Source organism: Myripristis murdjan, chromosome 1 (genome assembly GCF_902150065.1).
Source record: "Myripristis murdjan chromosome 1, fMyrMur1.1, whole genome shotgun sequence".
NCBI lineage: Eukaryota > Metazoa > Chordata > Actinopteri > Holocentriformes > Holocentridae > Myripristis > Myripristis murdjan.
Genome location: NC_043980.1, coordinates 18,931,634 through 18,946,799, shown reverse-complemented (window position 1 = coordinate 18,946,799; position 15,166 = coordinate 18,931,634). Strand labels below are relative to the sequence as shown.

At 39.7% G+C, this 15,166-nt stretch overlaps 2 protein-coding genes across 3 annotated transcripts; both read left to right on the top strand.

The window, feature by feature from the left end:
- Positions 1 to 1,196: 1,196 nt before the first annotated feature.
- On the top strand, positions 1,197 to 7,663 carry map9 (microtubule-associated protein 9). The gene is made up of 13 exons (XM_030054882.1): positions 1,197 to 1,518; positions 1,695 to 1,785; positions 3,125 to 3,553; positions 4,375 to 4,559; positions 4,666 to 4,750; positions 4,838 to 4,905; positions 5,284 to 5,342; positions 5,448 to 5,610; positions 5,953 to 6,039; positions 6,181 to 6,342; positions 6,427 to 6,572; positions 6,848 to 6,983; positions 7,285 to 7,663. Exons 1-13 carry the CDS (start codon positions 1,447 to 1,449, stop codon positions 7,402 to 7,404), a joined length of 1,803 nt encoding a protein of 600 aa, XP_029910742.1. The 5' UTR covers positions 1,197 to 1,446; the 3' UTR covers positions 7,405 to 7,663.
- An 800-nt stretch (positions 7,664 to 8,463) lies between these two features.
- On the top strand, positions 8,464 to 14,203 carry ufsp2 (ufm1-specific peptidase 2). 2 transcript variants are annotated; one of them, XM_030054905.1, is made up of 12 exons: positions 8,464 to 8,569; positions 8,889 to 8,976; positions 10,769 to 10,964; positions 11,068 to 11,134; positions 11,343 to 11,497; positions 11,622 to 11,814; positions 12,279 to 12,425; positions 12,573 to 12,737; positions 12,900 to 13,024; positions 13,133 to 13,209; positions 13,335 to 13,459; positions 13,560 to 14,203. In XM_030054905.1, exons 1-12 carry the CDS (start codon positions 8,567 to 8,569, stop codon positions 13,644 to 13,646), a joined length of 1,428 nt encoding a protein of 475 aa, XP_029910765.1. In that variant the 5' UTR covers positions 8,464 to 8,566; the 3' UTR covers positions 13,647 to 14,203. The 2 variants fall into 2 exon arrangements, with proteins under 2 accessions (XP_029910765.1, XP_029910774.1); XM_030054914.1 differs by having other exon boundaries at positions 8,486 to 8,569; positions 8,898 to 8,976; positions 13,560 to 13,646.
- The last annotated feature ends 963 nt before the right edge of the window (positions 14,204 to 15,166 follow it).

The following is a 15,166-nucleotide window of genomic DNA, read 5'->3' as shown; positions in this document are numbered from 1 at the left end:
AAGCAAACAGACAATGCAGAAAACAAATGAATTCGCAGTTTGTTTTTTTCCCCAAATATCTGCACTTTCCTTTCACCCAGTCTTGTAAAAATACAGACAATAGCCAAACAATTAAAGATAAGACTATAACTGAGTATTTCTATGTATTGCGTAATACTAGTGACATGGGCACTGATGCGTGAATAATTAAGCCTGCCTCAGTCACTCCAAGTAATGTCTGAACCAGAGCCAGAGGCATGTGTCACTGCTATGGCGTTACAGGACATTTAATTGCTCCTTGATCAGTTTTAATTTGTCTGTTTGAGAGGGGGATTTAGGACCTTTACTGTGTGGTCTACATTAAACTAAATACTTATGTATACCATCAGATTCTACTAAATCACCTGCTGAACTAGTAAATACTAAGCTACCAAATACTATAGGCTACTATACTATACTATAGCAATTATACACTCAGTGGCCACTTTATTAGGTCCACCTGTTCAATTCTATGTTTGGCATTGAGCTCATAGTTAGTGCTACTGTTGTACTGGACTGCATTTTATTGAGACTTGTTTCTACTATTGTGTCCCCCCTCATGTATATAAATAGGAAGGACAAAAAATTAGAAACACTTCTCAATATAATTTGGTTGGTTTGGCTGGTTTGCACAAAACCAGTGCAAACTACAACCTCAATAATAAACATAGAATTAAGTTTACATATTCTCCACAATCTCAACACAAACTGAACATTATAACTTTGTTAAAAGGTAGCATTTGTGGTAGACCTGTTGCATTGAACTGCATTATATTGTACAGGTGGACCTAATAAAGTGGCCAATGTGTGTGCTCTTCTATACTATTCATCTAGCCTAAATACTACTACTATACAATACTATACTATTCTATGCTATACTATACTATACTATACTATACTATACTATACTATACTATACCACACTATATTGTAGGCCACTACTCTATACTATACTATATCGTACTATACTTTACTATACTATACTGTACCTCACTATATTGTAGGACACTATACTATACTATACTATACTATACTCTGCTATACTATACTATATTATACTATACTATACTATACTATGGGGGTTACGAAATCCTGACGGGGTCATACAGACATTTGAGCATGCGCATTACTTTACCCGGAACTGTCTTCCCTCCATTCGTCTCCCTGGGTTACGATAAACAACTCGACCGACGTCCTTTGTGTCATTTATCTCAGCACCGCCTCTCTGCAGTAACGTGGATGAATATTGCCTTAGTTTTGTCCAGAGGAGCCATCGTTTTGATATTTCAACAATCATGTCTCCCACACCAAGCGTTAGTTTTGTGTCCAGGCAGCAGATAACTTAGCTTTCACCGGCTAGATAGCTAGTAGGCTTGCTTGCTAACGCCGGTAAGCCCAAACAGTTGCGTGTGTTTATGGTTTAACAAAATGGCACATCAGGAGTTCAGCACGCTGGCGCACAAGAAGAGCCCGAAAGCGTCAAAAAGAACAACTTTCCAGGTAAAAGTTATTCACCAGCCTGGATATTAAAAACTATTAAGGCACGGAGATAGATTGCCAGCTAGCATGAGATAGAGCACTGTAGCTAACATTAATACTGTAGTTATACTGTCAGTTCTCTGCGGCCAGTTGTGATCATCCTCGAATTATATCACATTATAATTATATCATTGCAGGATGAACTTGAAGCCACTGTTTCTGCCAGGGCAAGCAGAACAAAGGCTGGCCGACACACTAACTCGGGTGACTTCAATGAGGATGATGATGGTAAAATGACACAGAAGGCACAGAAACACTAGGCAGTAGCGGATGTTACATGATGCTATGGACAAGCCTGTCTCTTTTCATTAGTATCCATGTTGGTGTGTACTGGTTGGTGATGTTCACGCTGTAATAACACCTCCCCCTTATTAAGTAAATCCCCCTTGAACCACTACAGCAGGGGTTCCTAAATTTTTTCATGCCCTGACCTACATATAGAGATACTATCTGAATCGAAGATCTACCAAATGTTTTGTTAGATGAAATAAAGTTGGCAAAAAATAGTTAAGCTTTCGATGTGCATCCATCTTCACAGTCAATTCTATATTTGCTCTAGATTTAATTGTAAAACAATAAAGTTCCTTGAATCCTTGAATCCTTGAATCCTTGAAAACATTCAATATGAGCAAATCAGTAAGATGCACATTGGCATCTTTGATTTTTAAAAATGTGTCCATGTTGTCAGGTAGCTAAGAAAGCTGCCCCTGTCATTGTTTTTCATGCAGGGCATCATGGTCCATGATGCTTTACATAATGCCTGACGGATGTAGAAATTGCTGAGAAAAGAATGCATTCATGCAGCCTTCCCACAAGCCACTTGTCTTCCATGCTAGGACACATAGTTTGAAAATGACTGCACCCGAAGATGCAAACAGTAGTCTTCTCTGTGACCCTTCCTTAACTTTGTATCTAATCCGATTGTGCTTTAATGTCTCTTGCTGTGCTTCACTATGAAAATGCATCAGGCTAATCAGTGAAGCCCTATTTTAGTGAGGCAGTGAAAACAGTCAGAAACACAGTACATCTAGCATAGCAATACTTCACGACCAGTCAAAGATCTCTAGTCCACATAATACTGTATGTTACTCTGCAAAAATGTTACTATATTGAAGCATTTCTGACCGCTTTGGCAGATAAGGGACTGACTGAAGAATGAAAAGTGCAAAATTTGCTTGAAATACCTGATCCATTGCTTTGGTGTTTACTTTTGTGTGTTTTTACTTTTGTGTGCCACTTGTTTTCATGCATTTTTATTTTCTGGTGTTCAGTGCTGTTTTTGTTAAGCACTCTGTACCTTTGTTTTTGTGCTATACACATAAAGTGATTATTGTAAATGGCAGATGCTTAGATGCTTAGGATGACATGTGGCATCCAGAGTGACATCACACCGTGAACAACCATGCTCTTAAGACATGCACACTAACCCCTACTAGCACGTCATAACTCGCTGAAAGATTTCTTAGTTAATCCATAGGTAAGACTGATATTTGTAATTTCAGATGCAGTTTAAAAACTTGACATAGTTTGCTCTTTCTTGCTCATTTACTGGAATCATTTTTCACAGATTTTTTTAAGGAACTCCTCAAATCAAGAAAAAAGAAGACTGATGCATTTAAGACTGGGAGGACTAAAATCAAAATCAATGACTTTGAGATTTCAGATGATGAAGGCAAAAATGACAGAAAAAAGAAAGTTTCATTCCTGAAAACAAAAAGAGTCAGCTCCCCCTCACGAGATGTGATGGCATCAGACTCACATGGAAATGAGCAACCTGACTCATCCACCACACTCAGTTATTACCAGCACTCCACAAGTGTCAATGAAGAGGATGATAAATCTGAACAAAGTGGTGAGGATTCTACCCATCCTGAATCTGCAAGAAAAAGCCCAAGTGAAGATCCTTCACATCAAACATCAGAAGGCAGTCAGCTGGACACATCACAGTCTGTCAGCGGTGTGATGGAAACCCCAGATCCCTTTGTCTCTGAAAACGGTGAGGAGAGGGGTGCGAGTCATTTCACAGAGAAGGACAAAAATCTCATACTGCACCATCAGAAAATGGCTTCAATTACATGTCTTCCGTAGGTCTGTCTCAACAATGTATTTTATATAAGGATCACAAAGGCCACATTCTATGTTAATTTTATATGGATACACAAAAGCCTGTAGAGGCGAGCCAGTGACTGCGGTGAGACAGAAAAAAAGAGTGTAGTACAGTCTTTTGGCCATCAGAGGCAGCGCTGAAGACTTCCAAAAACAGATTATAATAAATGGTGGTCGGTGGGGCTAAACGCTAGAAAGTGATCACTACATTTTATTTCAAATATCCACAAGTAAATCTACTATTACTGTTATTATTAAACTGCCCAATATTTAAAATGAAGACACAATTATAGGTTGATGTGAAATTGAGTGTTGCACTGGCATTGAGGATATGTGGTGTTAAGTGTTTGCACAGCCAAAACATTTTTTTCTTAAATGGTTCCAGGTTTCATTCATCGAAGCACATAGAAAAGTGTATCCTCTTAACCACTTTCTGGTCATTATCACCAATGCACTGAGAGAAGGAAAAAAATTACAAAAAATTGTAATTTCTACTCTGATTTTATGGAAAAGTCCCATTTTTAGTTTAGCTCATGCAGATTTAGTGCTGTATGTCTCCCCCTGCAGGTAAACTTTCATATTCTTGTAGGCGTAGTATCTCTCTATATAGACGATTCTTTAAACAATGTGTTCACATGTCAGTGCACTGAATGCATGTAGATCTGTGTTTGCCTGATTTTTAATGATCCCACAAATTCCCATGTTATTCAGGTAGCGTTGCTGAGAGGGAGCCACCCAAACCCAAACCGAGGCTGAGAACCGCTGGGCTGAACTTTCACGTTATGGAGGAGCAGGATGAAGACGCTGGATCTCAGGATGTCAGCAGGCCCTCCAGTTCCTCTGTGTCGCTCCCCTTCTCACATGATACGACTGACAGGATCACTGTTAGTCCACACGTGAGTCTCATCACTTGTTTCTTCAACAGCTTTTCAAGTTTTATTGTGGAAGAGCGGTTGTCTTCCCCAGTTGACGACAACATGCTTTGTTGTCGTTTTATCACAGAGGCCAGGAAGAGTGTCACCTTCACTAGCACGGAGAGGGCATTCACTCTCATTGACCAAGTCCACTGTTGACACTGGGTCAAGAGGTAACAAATGTTAAGAATCCTTTTTTGCATTTCTGTTTTTACTCTTGTTTTTGCCACAATTTCATCTTTTGACTTTTTTGTTTTTAGATTTCCTTAATTCAGATGACAGTAAAGAGCATGAAGGGAAGTACTCCACTTCATTTGAAGAATTTCATGTGAGACATTTATCACTGGTTCTTGTAGAACTTGTAGAAAGTGGTTAATCTCATGTTACATGTGTTCAGTTAGATGCCTCTGGGACTCTAATTCTACCTCTGGTCCTAGTTCTAGTCAGTTTTGGGAAATTTTGGCTAGTCTGCAGTTTTCACTATAGCTTATAGTAGACTATCTACAGTTAATGGTGTTCAATCACAGGTATTGAAGAGAAGCAGAGGCAGAATCCAAATCTATTATCTTCCCTCTATAGAAAGTTGATGAGCAGAGATAGTTGTGTGGCAGAGCATATGTAATTCAGCAAAAGCAAAATATGAGGTTATGTATTTTAAAGGTGAATATTAGAATCTACACAACACTTTTGTATTGTTTTCTTTCAGGGAGACTCAGGAGATCGCTCCACTCGTTCCACTGGCCATAAAAAGTCATTTGATACCAGGTAGGGTAAATGTATGTTTTTGTCCAAGCTATGCCAGCAGACTCCTACAGCTTAATGGATAAAACAGGTTAGTAACTGACCATCATCTTGTCTTGTTTAAATCAGGACATCAAGTTCTTCTGCTAAAAGCTCTCAGAGATCCCAGAGTGCATGCTCCTTGAAAGTGAAGTCAAAGTATATGGGAACTCTGAAAGTTCTGGATCGCAAAGTGTCTCTGGAGGACTCTCAGCCACAAGGATCAGATTCACTGAGAGCTGCCATTTACCAGGTCAGTGTGATAATACATCAGCGCCTGTATTGTCTCTAGAATGTAAACTGTATGATTGATGTTGGAGCCTGCTGGGCCCCACATTGCTGCACTTGAAGGAGTATAAAAAAATCTAGAGTCCAGTCCCTCTGTGCATAACAGTCCCATGGGGAAGGGACTTTGGACTTTCAGCTCATGCATTTTAAGTCCAAGTTCACTCAGATACTTATATTGATGGGGATGCAGGAGTATGAATACATGCAAAGAATACTTGCTGGATTTTTTTAATGCATATTTTCTGCTGTCTTTTGTAATGATACCATTTATTTTTATTCCTAAACTCTTAAACTATGACAAAAACAGGAATGGCTTAAAAAGAAAAAGGAACAGTTGAGAGAGAAAATGCAACAAAAGAAGCAAGAAGAAATTCTGAGAGAAGAAAGGGAAAAGGTGAATATATTGTTTTGTAGAGAGGAGTATGTAGTGAAACAGACTGTGCAGTTGCCAAAAATATGTCATAAGTAATACAAAGGGAAACTAGGTTATTTAATTGATATGCACATTTTATACTATCTTTAAAAAAAAAAAAAGGAGAAGCAGACTAAAAAGGAAGAGGCGATTGTGTCCTATGAGGTTTGGAAAGAAAAGAAAGCAGAGGTCCTCAGAGCAAAGGCCAGAGAAAAGCAAGACATGCTCAGGAAACAGCAAAGAGCAACTGAAGAGAAAGAAGAAAAAAGTGAATCTGCTAAAAAGGTATGCAGCTGATTATTGTGCTTTAAGATGAAGTATTTGTGTGCAAGGCTGTAATGTTGATCAACAATGTTATGATAATTACAGGTGTTTGAAAAATGGAAACAAGAGCATGATGAACTACTCAAAGTTAAGAACAGAAAACAAAGAGAAGCTGAAAATAAACTTAAGCTGGAAAAACAAGAAATGGAGGAAGAAAGAAAGAGAAACAGCAAATATGCTTTTTTAAGTTGGTGAGTGTAATGTTTTTTTTTTCTCATTTTTTGGGGAAATCATCACAACCAATGGCTTCCACATTATTTGAAAATGTATAACACTTGGTTGCTACAGTGTGCTGTGGAAAGGCATCCTCTTCCTCCTGTATTTTATATCACCGCTAATAATAATCCACTTTTTGGTACTACAATCTATCCACCTTTTAAAGAAAGTTTGTAGTTCATAAACCACATTACATGACAAGTATACATCATCATGTAACCTCCCCTCCCTCTCCCTCAAAATGAGTAAGGGATGAGAAAAAGAAGAATGTTCTCGATGAAAAAGCCATGATGGAACGCAAGAAAAATGAAGACAAAGCAGAGGAGGAAAGATACAGAAAAGAAGAGAGAGATACAGAAGCTGTAGAGATGTATGAAAAGTGGCTGGTAAGTAGTACTCCCAGGGGTGGTAGTAGTAGTAGCAATGATTATGGTTTCCAAGGTAGTGATGTGCACTGTTTCAGTTATTTTGCTGTCTTTTTTGCTTGAAACAAATGATCTCACTGTGCAATTATTATCAGCCCCCAGCCCTGAAGTCCTGGTGCAGTTTCTTACATGTGTTGACTGCAGACCAGTTCCCCTGCCAACGCTCAGAGGAGTGTGCAGTGGTGCCAGTCTCTGGAGGGGGATTATTTTTATTTTCAGCGGTTTCTACAAACACTTGTCTTTGCAATTTTTGTTCCAACAGATGAGGAAAGAGCTAGAACAGAGAAGACAGAGAGAAGAGAGACGGATACAGGCTATCCTCCAAAACAGTCCCCCTCCCCCTTGGAGCCCTCCCAACAAAACAGTACCGTTTCGAAGATAACCCGTGAAATGTAACATAACATGTATGTTATGCCTACGTGTGTTTTAAACATACCTAAGAATGACTTTTTGAATTAATTTTTCAGAATTTTTACTACTTTTTTTATTTATTTTTTTTTTTACTAGCAGCCTATGTTGAATGTAAGGACTGATAATGTCATTGCTTGTAATTATATTTTTATAGCTTTTGTAACAAAATATTACCATGTTGTATGTCATAGTAATATAATGTGTCTGAATACAAACTGATTTTCTACTGACTCAGCGTGTTGAAATGGCATTGATTGCATTATAGTGCACATGCAGTACAGTATGAACTGTAAACTTTTATAGGCTACAGAAAGTTTCAAAGCATCATGCAGTGTAAGAATCATAAATTATTAAAATGAAAGAATTACACTTATTCTTGCTGATGCATTAAGAAATACTGTGATTTACTGGAAACAGAGAAATAGAAAAAGTTAATCTGCATCCATTCGTGGTGCATTTATTTGTATTGGTAAAACCTATTTTGTGGGGATAACTATATGCCAACTTCAGCAGCCTTTTTAGTACATAGTAGGACCATAGACTGTATAAAAATGTTTCCACGGTATTAGATTAGGATGTGGACAGTGGAGTGTTTCCTGATGACAGCTAAGTCTGATTTCCTCAGCAAAATAAAAGCGATGCAGATTCACTGTATCACAACGTGGCTAGGGAACCACAGTCTAAATCAATTTTAAATAATTTGTTTTGGAAATGACAAGTTATTATTACAGTCCATTTGCTGTTTTACAATTATTATTATTATTATTATTATTATTATTATTATTTAAAGTCTTTTCCATTCCATTTAATAGACTCCATTCTAATTCCATTATATTCCATTATTCCATTTAATAGTCTTGGACAGCGCCACCTTTTTAAAGAAAAAAATGTGACGCAAATAAGGTTATTGCTGTTTTTTAAGTATAGAATATTTGTATTTTCCAATTACGAGTGACCCTGAATGCAACAAAGTCAAGCGCTTCCTGTAAATAGGTGGGCGGGGCCATAATGATCCAATAGTAGGTGGCAACAAGGGACACGTTGACGTGCGTCTCCAGCAGACATGTCAGCCTCCACTCAGCGGTACAGCGGATAGTCTGAAACTTGGTGTTATATCTCTGTTGGCCTCCACAATGGTAAGTTTGTCATCAAGTTGAGTGCAGGTTTTACACATTTTTGCTGCTTCAGATGCAATTAAATGTTATGACTGGCTCTAAGCAGGCCAGTGTAGCTTACCATCTTGTCGCCTAGACGTGAGGACGCGAACTTGTTTCTTCACCGGTAGAACTTCATGGTAACATTGTAACGTTGGCTGGCAAATAATAGCAAACTGGTGGGTATGGAGAGAAAATAGGATTTAGCTTACTCACTTGAATGGAATCATCAGCCTCGCTCACAAATATGACGCAGCGTTGTTTATGTTCAATCCAGCTGACATGACTTGTGTTGTCTCAGATTGTGCAGTCAGATTCCTCCGAGCCTGGGACTATTTTACGTGTCAGAGGGCCGCTGGAGTTCAAGTGCCAGCTGGACAGCACAGTTGGTAAGTTCAGGGACGTTTTCTGTACACTATAGCGGTCTCCGAAGTGTGGTCCGAGTCTGCCCAGGGAGGCGCTAAGGAGATTTTCCACAGTCCCCAACAAGATTTCAATTTCAATTTTGAACTGCCATTCAGATGAAGCTGGGACAGCGGTATGGTTTAGGAATGTGTATTCTGATCATATTTACACTATATGGACAAAAGTATCGGGCCTCACCTCTTAATGATTGAATTCAGGTGATTCATTCAGTCCTATTGCCACAGATGTAGAAAGTCAAGCACCTAGCCATGCAGTCTGCCTTTACAAACATTTGTGAATGAATGGCTCATTCTAAAGACCTCACTGAATTCCAGCATGGTACTCTAATAGTAATGTAATAGGATGCCACTGCTGCAACAAGTCAGTTTGTGAAATTTCTTCCCTCCTAGATGTTCCTCAGTCAGCTGTGAGTGGTATTATTGCAAAGTGGAAGAGTTTATGAACCACAGCAACTCAGCCATCAGGTGGCAGCACCATGTAAAGTTACAGAGTGGGGTCGCCAAGTTCTGAGGCTCATAGTGAGTAAAAGTGGCCGACGCTCTGCTGACTCAATAACTGCAGAGCTCCAAACCTCCTCTGGCATTAACATCAGCACAGAAACTGTGTGTAAGGAGCTTCATGGCATGGGTTTCCATGGCCGAGCAGCCGCACGCAAGCCTTACATCACCAAGCACAATGTCAAGCATCAGATGGAGCGGTGTAAAGCATGCTGCCACTGGATGTGTTCTGTGGAGTGACCAATCACGCTTCTCTATCTGGTGGTCTGATAGACAAGTCTGTGTTTGGAGAATGCCAGGAGAACGTTCCCTGCCTGACTGCATCACACCAACTGTAAAGTTTGGTGGAGGAGGGATAATGCTGCGGGCTTGTTTTTTCTGGGCTCAGCCTCGGCCCCTTAGTTCCAGTGAGGGGAAATCTTAATGCTTCAGCTTACCAAGACATTTTGGACAATTCTCTGCTTCCAACTTTGTGGGAACACTTTGGGGAAGGCCCTTTTCTGTTCCAGCATGACTGCGCCATAGTGCACAAAGCAAGCTCCATACAGACAGGGTGAGTTTGGTGTGGAAGAACTTGACTGACCCCCACAGAGCCCTGACCTCAACCCCATCCAGCAACTTTGGGATGAACTTGAACGGAGATTATGAGCCAAGCTCTCTCGTCCAACATCAGTGTCTGACCTCATGCTCTTCTAGATGAATAGGCAAAAACTCCCGACAGACACACTCCAAAATCTTGTAGAAATGCCTTCCCAAAAGAGTGGAAGCTGTAATAGCTTCGAAAGGAGGACCAACTCCATTTTAATGTCTGTGGATTTAGAATGGGACCCCATAAAAGCTCCTGTAAGTGTAATTTGTAGGTGGCCAAGTACTTTTGTCCATATAGTGTATAACTGCCCTTGGGCTGTCTCCTCACTTATTAGTGTCAAATGATTTGCCAAATCAGAAAACCTGCCAAACGAAACACAAAATTGGAATTATCAACCTCAGCAGCTGAACAGGTCCATTAGAGTGGAGTATTATGCCTGGTTTCAGTGTTGAAGTGGTCTTAATGTTCATCTTACAGTTGCATTTTGCATGTGTTGCTTGAATGCATCTGTGCATACAATTGAACCATTCAGCAATTATATTTCTAAAGTTTAATTCCCCTGGAGCGATGCTACAGGGCAGGGTGTCTCAGGGATTAAAATTATACCTGTACTGTATGCTCCTGTTATTGATGTTAAAGGGGTAATATTGCCTGTCTTTATTCTTTCAGGGTCACACATACAGAAGGTAATCTCAAGAACATTTGAGACCCTTCGCTCCAGAGTGAAATCAGAATCTTTAGTTTTCACAGTCTGCGATAGTCCTGTTGTTGTTTGGCCAAACAGAGGCAAACAGGAAACACTATATGCATCACCTGAAGAAATTACTCCTAATACCCTGTGTAAAGATCTACAACAATGGATAAAGTAAGGTTTCATTTTAAGTCTTTTACATCTTTATTTATCAGTATGACTGCCTTTTTCATCTCTTTTTTATATGAGCAGTAACTCAAGTCTTTGTGTCTTTTAGGACAGATGAACAAGAGAGCTCCAGCAAGAAAAATGCAAAAAGTAAAAGTAAAAAGATTCCAACAGCAGTAAGTCATGTTCCTTGTATGGAGATGAATGTGGTTGCATGGCGGCAGACATTGTAATTATGTCATTCTAATGCTACATGTGGTTTACTAATGTCCTGCCATACTGTTGCATACCTACTTTAAGTGTTTCTCCCTTTGCACAAGTAGAAATCTGTCACAGTGTAAGTGTTGTGTTGTCTGTATGGTTTGTGTGCAAATACACCTATAGAGTGTCATAAACCTTCACCTGATGATGGAGGTGACAAAGCCTGGCCCTCTACCAGCCCTGACCCTCAACAGAACCGTCCAGAAACATCACTTCCTGCGCACAACTCTGCCCATGGATTGTGTCGTCCATACCACCTGTAATGACACAATCGGAGTGTATGTGTTTCCTCATAGTATCAGATTTTCATCACTAACCAAACTCTACTCGCTGTTAGAACAGTGACAAATGTGCCTCAGAATCTACACTCTCACATTACAATATTTTCATGTGGTGTTGCAGTGCCTGTGAGCGCCTGTTGGAGGAGCTATTGCACCAGTTGTGTGAGATGGAGAAAGTGAGCCTGCAGCACATGAAGGGAACAACTCTGCAGGTTCCTGAGCCGCTGCACTTCCTTCTTCCAGAGTCAAAGGGACTGGTGACTGTGGTTTACCCTGCAGGAGTGCCTGACAGCCAGCTAGAGGCGCACCGTAAGGTAAGACCAGCAGATTTAGCGCCTTAATCATAAATGAATGGGAGCATGATATTTTCATTCTCAGACTTTAAAATGGTGACTTTGTTGAAGTTTTTGTCACTTAATTAAATGTAGAAAACAAATTAATGCTGAGCACAGAAAGTGCAACTGTGAACTGAGCTGCTGAACTGTGAAGCTGGTTCAACAGGCAGTGGATCAAACATGTTAACAACAATAATTTCTATAAGAGCATTTAATTCAGTCGTCAGTCAGTCTGCTTTACACTTGATGTATGTTCTATTTATTTAGTTTATTTTCATGTAGTTTATAATTTGAACATGTATCACCTATATACAATATGCAATATACAGTATCACAATATTAATTATGGGATTAATTACAGGATAAATTAAAGGAAAAAATAAAAGTAAAAAAATGTTTTATTTATTTTTGAATATTGCACTAAAAAAAGTCTATCCATGTAGGAACTGCATCAGCGCTTTGAGCTCCCAGAGGACAGGCCCTATTTTAGAAGAGCCAATGTTTATCGTTTTCCTAATGAGACCTACAGAGACGGTTACCTGCGAAACCCCCATCTGGCCGTCACTCACCCCAGCCTTGAAAATGGCAAGGTTTGAGCTCATCAAATCATATCATGTATTATCAAATCAAAGACAGACCAGTTACAAGGTGTCACTTTTTTCTGTGATGGGGAAACAACAAGACATGCTGTACGAGGAAAAATAATCTTGACTGTTTTTTTCTTATGTTCGTATTAGTTGTACTTGGTCCAGGGGATCTACAGCTACCACCACTACATGCAGGACCGTATGGATGACAACGGGTGGGGCTGTGCCTATCGCTCCCTGCAGACCATCTGCTCCTGGTTTCAGCAGCAGGGTTACACTGAGCGGCCTGTGCCCACTCACAAGGAGATCCAACAGGTAGTGGCTCCACATATGACACACTGCACTGACTATCACAAGAGAATAGAAATATGCCTTTTTTTAAGTTTTGTTTTAGTTTTAGATTAGTTTTCATCTGTTTGTCTGATGTCTGGTGTCTGATGTCTGATGTCTGCTTTTATTTGGTTCGCTCCTTTCCAGGCTTTAGTGGATGTTGGAGACAAGCAAGGATCGTTTGTGGGATCACGTCAGTGGATTGGATCCATCGAAGTTCAGGCTGTCTTGAACCAGCTGCTCAGTGTCACCTCGAAAATTATGTTTGTGAGGTGCGTTGTGGGAGCCTGTACCTAAAGATACCACTGTGTTGTGTGTGATATGTGATGAAGATATGATATGTGGCTTTGTCTGATAATAAAATCCTGTTTATTCATTAGTCAGGGATCTGAGCTGGCATCCAAAGGCAGAGAACTGGCCAACCACTTCATCACAGAGGGAACTCCTGTCATGATCGGTGAGCTGGATTCCCAACTGTTTTACTGGGATTAAACCAGAATTATTGGGCTTCACAGGGAACTAAACATCTTATTTTGTCTATGATTTGTGTCACAGCGTGATCCACTGTATTCTGTTTTTCAGGTGGGGGGGTTTTAGCTCACACTATTCTGGGTGTGGCGTGGAGTGAGACCACAGGGCAGATCCGCTATCTCATCCTAGATCCACATTACACAGGTTCAGAAGACTTGCAGGTCATCACAGACAAGGTGAACCTCTATCAGCATCCACACTGGCTGCATTTATCTTTGTACAGTGTATGCTTTAAAATATGAGGCTGAATTTTGTCTTTCTATTATCTTTCTCCAGGGTTGGTGTGGCTGGAAAGGTCCTGATTTTTGGGATCAAACTGCATATTATAATCTCTGTCTGCCTCAGAGGCCAAAGACCATCTGAGTTCATACTGGACATACTTTGATATAAAACAAATGCAAATCTGTAATGTCACTGTTTTTTGAAGTTCAAGTGCTGTAATTTTTTTTTTTTTTTGTACAATAACTAGTATGATAACCTTTGAAATTTGTATGATATATCAGGGATGATATAAATATGCTGTGATCAAAGGTTTTTAATCAAATCCTAAATAAGTATATAATAGTCTCTAACAATTTAAAGGACACTTGTATTGACAAACGGAAAAAAGAAAAATATACTTGGCTGCGATTAGTTTATACGACTGAGGTGAGTACACTGTTCTGAGTGAGACTGCTTCACTTGAGGAGAAATAAACTAAAGAGAACGCAACTAAAGCAGAGCTATGCTATCAAACAAAGATTGTCTTAATTTTTAATCATACTTCCTTCTAAGGTATTATTAGAGAAAGCATCTTGTGATCCAACACCTGGCACTTATTTTCCCCACAGGCTGGAAAGTGTTGTGCTGTCCCTTTCTGTGGGAGGCTTGGTCCACTGCTCTCTGGCTGAATTTACAAATAATAAAGTTGTACAGTGTAACTACTTTTGTCTGTTCATCTATCCAGAATAATTGAAGTAAGATAATGCTCATAAGACCTGCCACAATAAAACACCAAGCAGTTAAATGGACACTATAGAATAGGAGTTCAGAAATATTTCCATGTTTACAACTCAACAGGTTACAGACTCCCATTTGACAAATGTTTTGTCCCACACAAAGGCATTTCTGTCACAGATTTTTGAATTGGAGGTGGCTTTAATGTAGAGAGATGGTAATAATGAGAGAACCCAAAGATTAGTCATCATTCTTATACATCTAAATGAGATCACTTTTTGTGAATTAAATCACTGTCAAATTTAACTAATCCTGCCCAGGCCCTTTTAAATCCTCTCAAAGACCCCTTGGGGTCCCCTGACCAACTTTGAGAACTACAGCTACAGAAGAAGCAAGCCTGTAATGCGTCCCTCTACTGATCTCCCTGACACACCCCATTATTGGAAAACAATCCCTCCCTGTAATTGAGTTTTCCCAACTAGTCAGATGTCACATGGATTGCACCACTACAGGCATGCTTAATATAAAGAAATGTTGTTTCTTCATATAATGAAAATTCTTAAAGCTGATATTAACAGCTCATTTGTTGTCATTGTTCCTCTTTGTTATTTTGTTACCATAGCTCCATAGAAATGTGGTGCTACATTCAAAATACCCCATCCAGCTCCCAGCTCCTCCTCCCCCACATTAACATGCAGATTCCTTGACAGTGACCAGACACAGGTTTATGTGATGTATTCCCTCGAGTTCTTTTGTCCCGGAGCATTGGCGTTTCATTAGTGTGTGTCAGCTCGAGGTCTAACAATATCATTTAAAATAAAAACCCGTGACAAATTGTGATTTCAGGGGACGCGCCTCAAGATAATCCTTTTCTTGTTGACTGAGGTGAACTAGGGAGAGCAGTTACTTTGCCATAATAGATCCCAGCTCAGCTAATGTCCGCTGTC

What these genes read in the sequence shown, in the direction of transcription:
- map9 (XM_030054882.1), top strand. Translation starts at nt 1,447, where the DNA reads ATGGCACATCAGGAGTTCAGCACGCTGGCGCACAAGAAGAGCCCGAAA. An exon ending in AAAAAGTCATTTGATACCAG is followed by an intron (nt 5,343 to 5,447) that starts GTAGGGTAAATG and finishes TGTTTAAATCAG; the next exon opens with GACATCAAGTTCTTCTGCTA. An exon ending in TGAGAGCTGCCATTTACCAG is followed by an intron (nt 5,611 to 5,952) that starts GTCAGTGTGATA and finishes TGACAAAAACAG; the next exon opens with GAATGGCTTAAAAAGAAAAA.
- ufsp2 (XM_030054905.1), top strand. An exon ending in TGTAATGACACAATCGGAGT is followed by an intron (nt 11,498 to 11,621) that starts GTATGTGTTTCC and finishes GTGGTGTTGCAG; the next exon opens with TGCCTGTGAGCGCCTGTTGG. An exon ending in CTCACAAGGAGATCCAACAG is followed by an intron (nt 12,738 to 12,899) that starts GTAGTGGCTCCA and finishes GCTCCTTTCCAG; the next exon opens with GCTTTAGTGGATGTTGGAGA.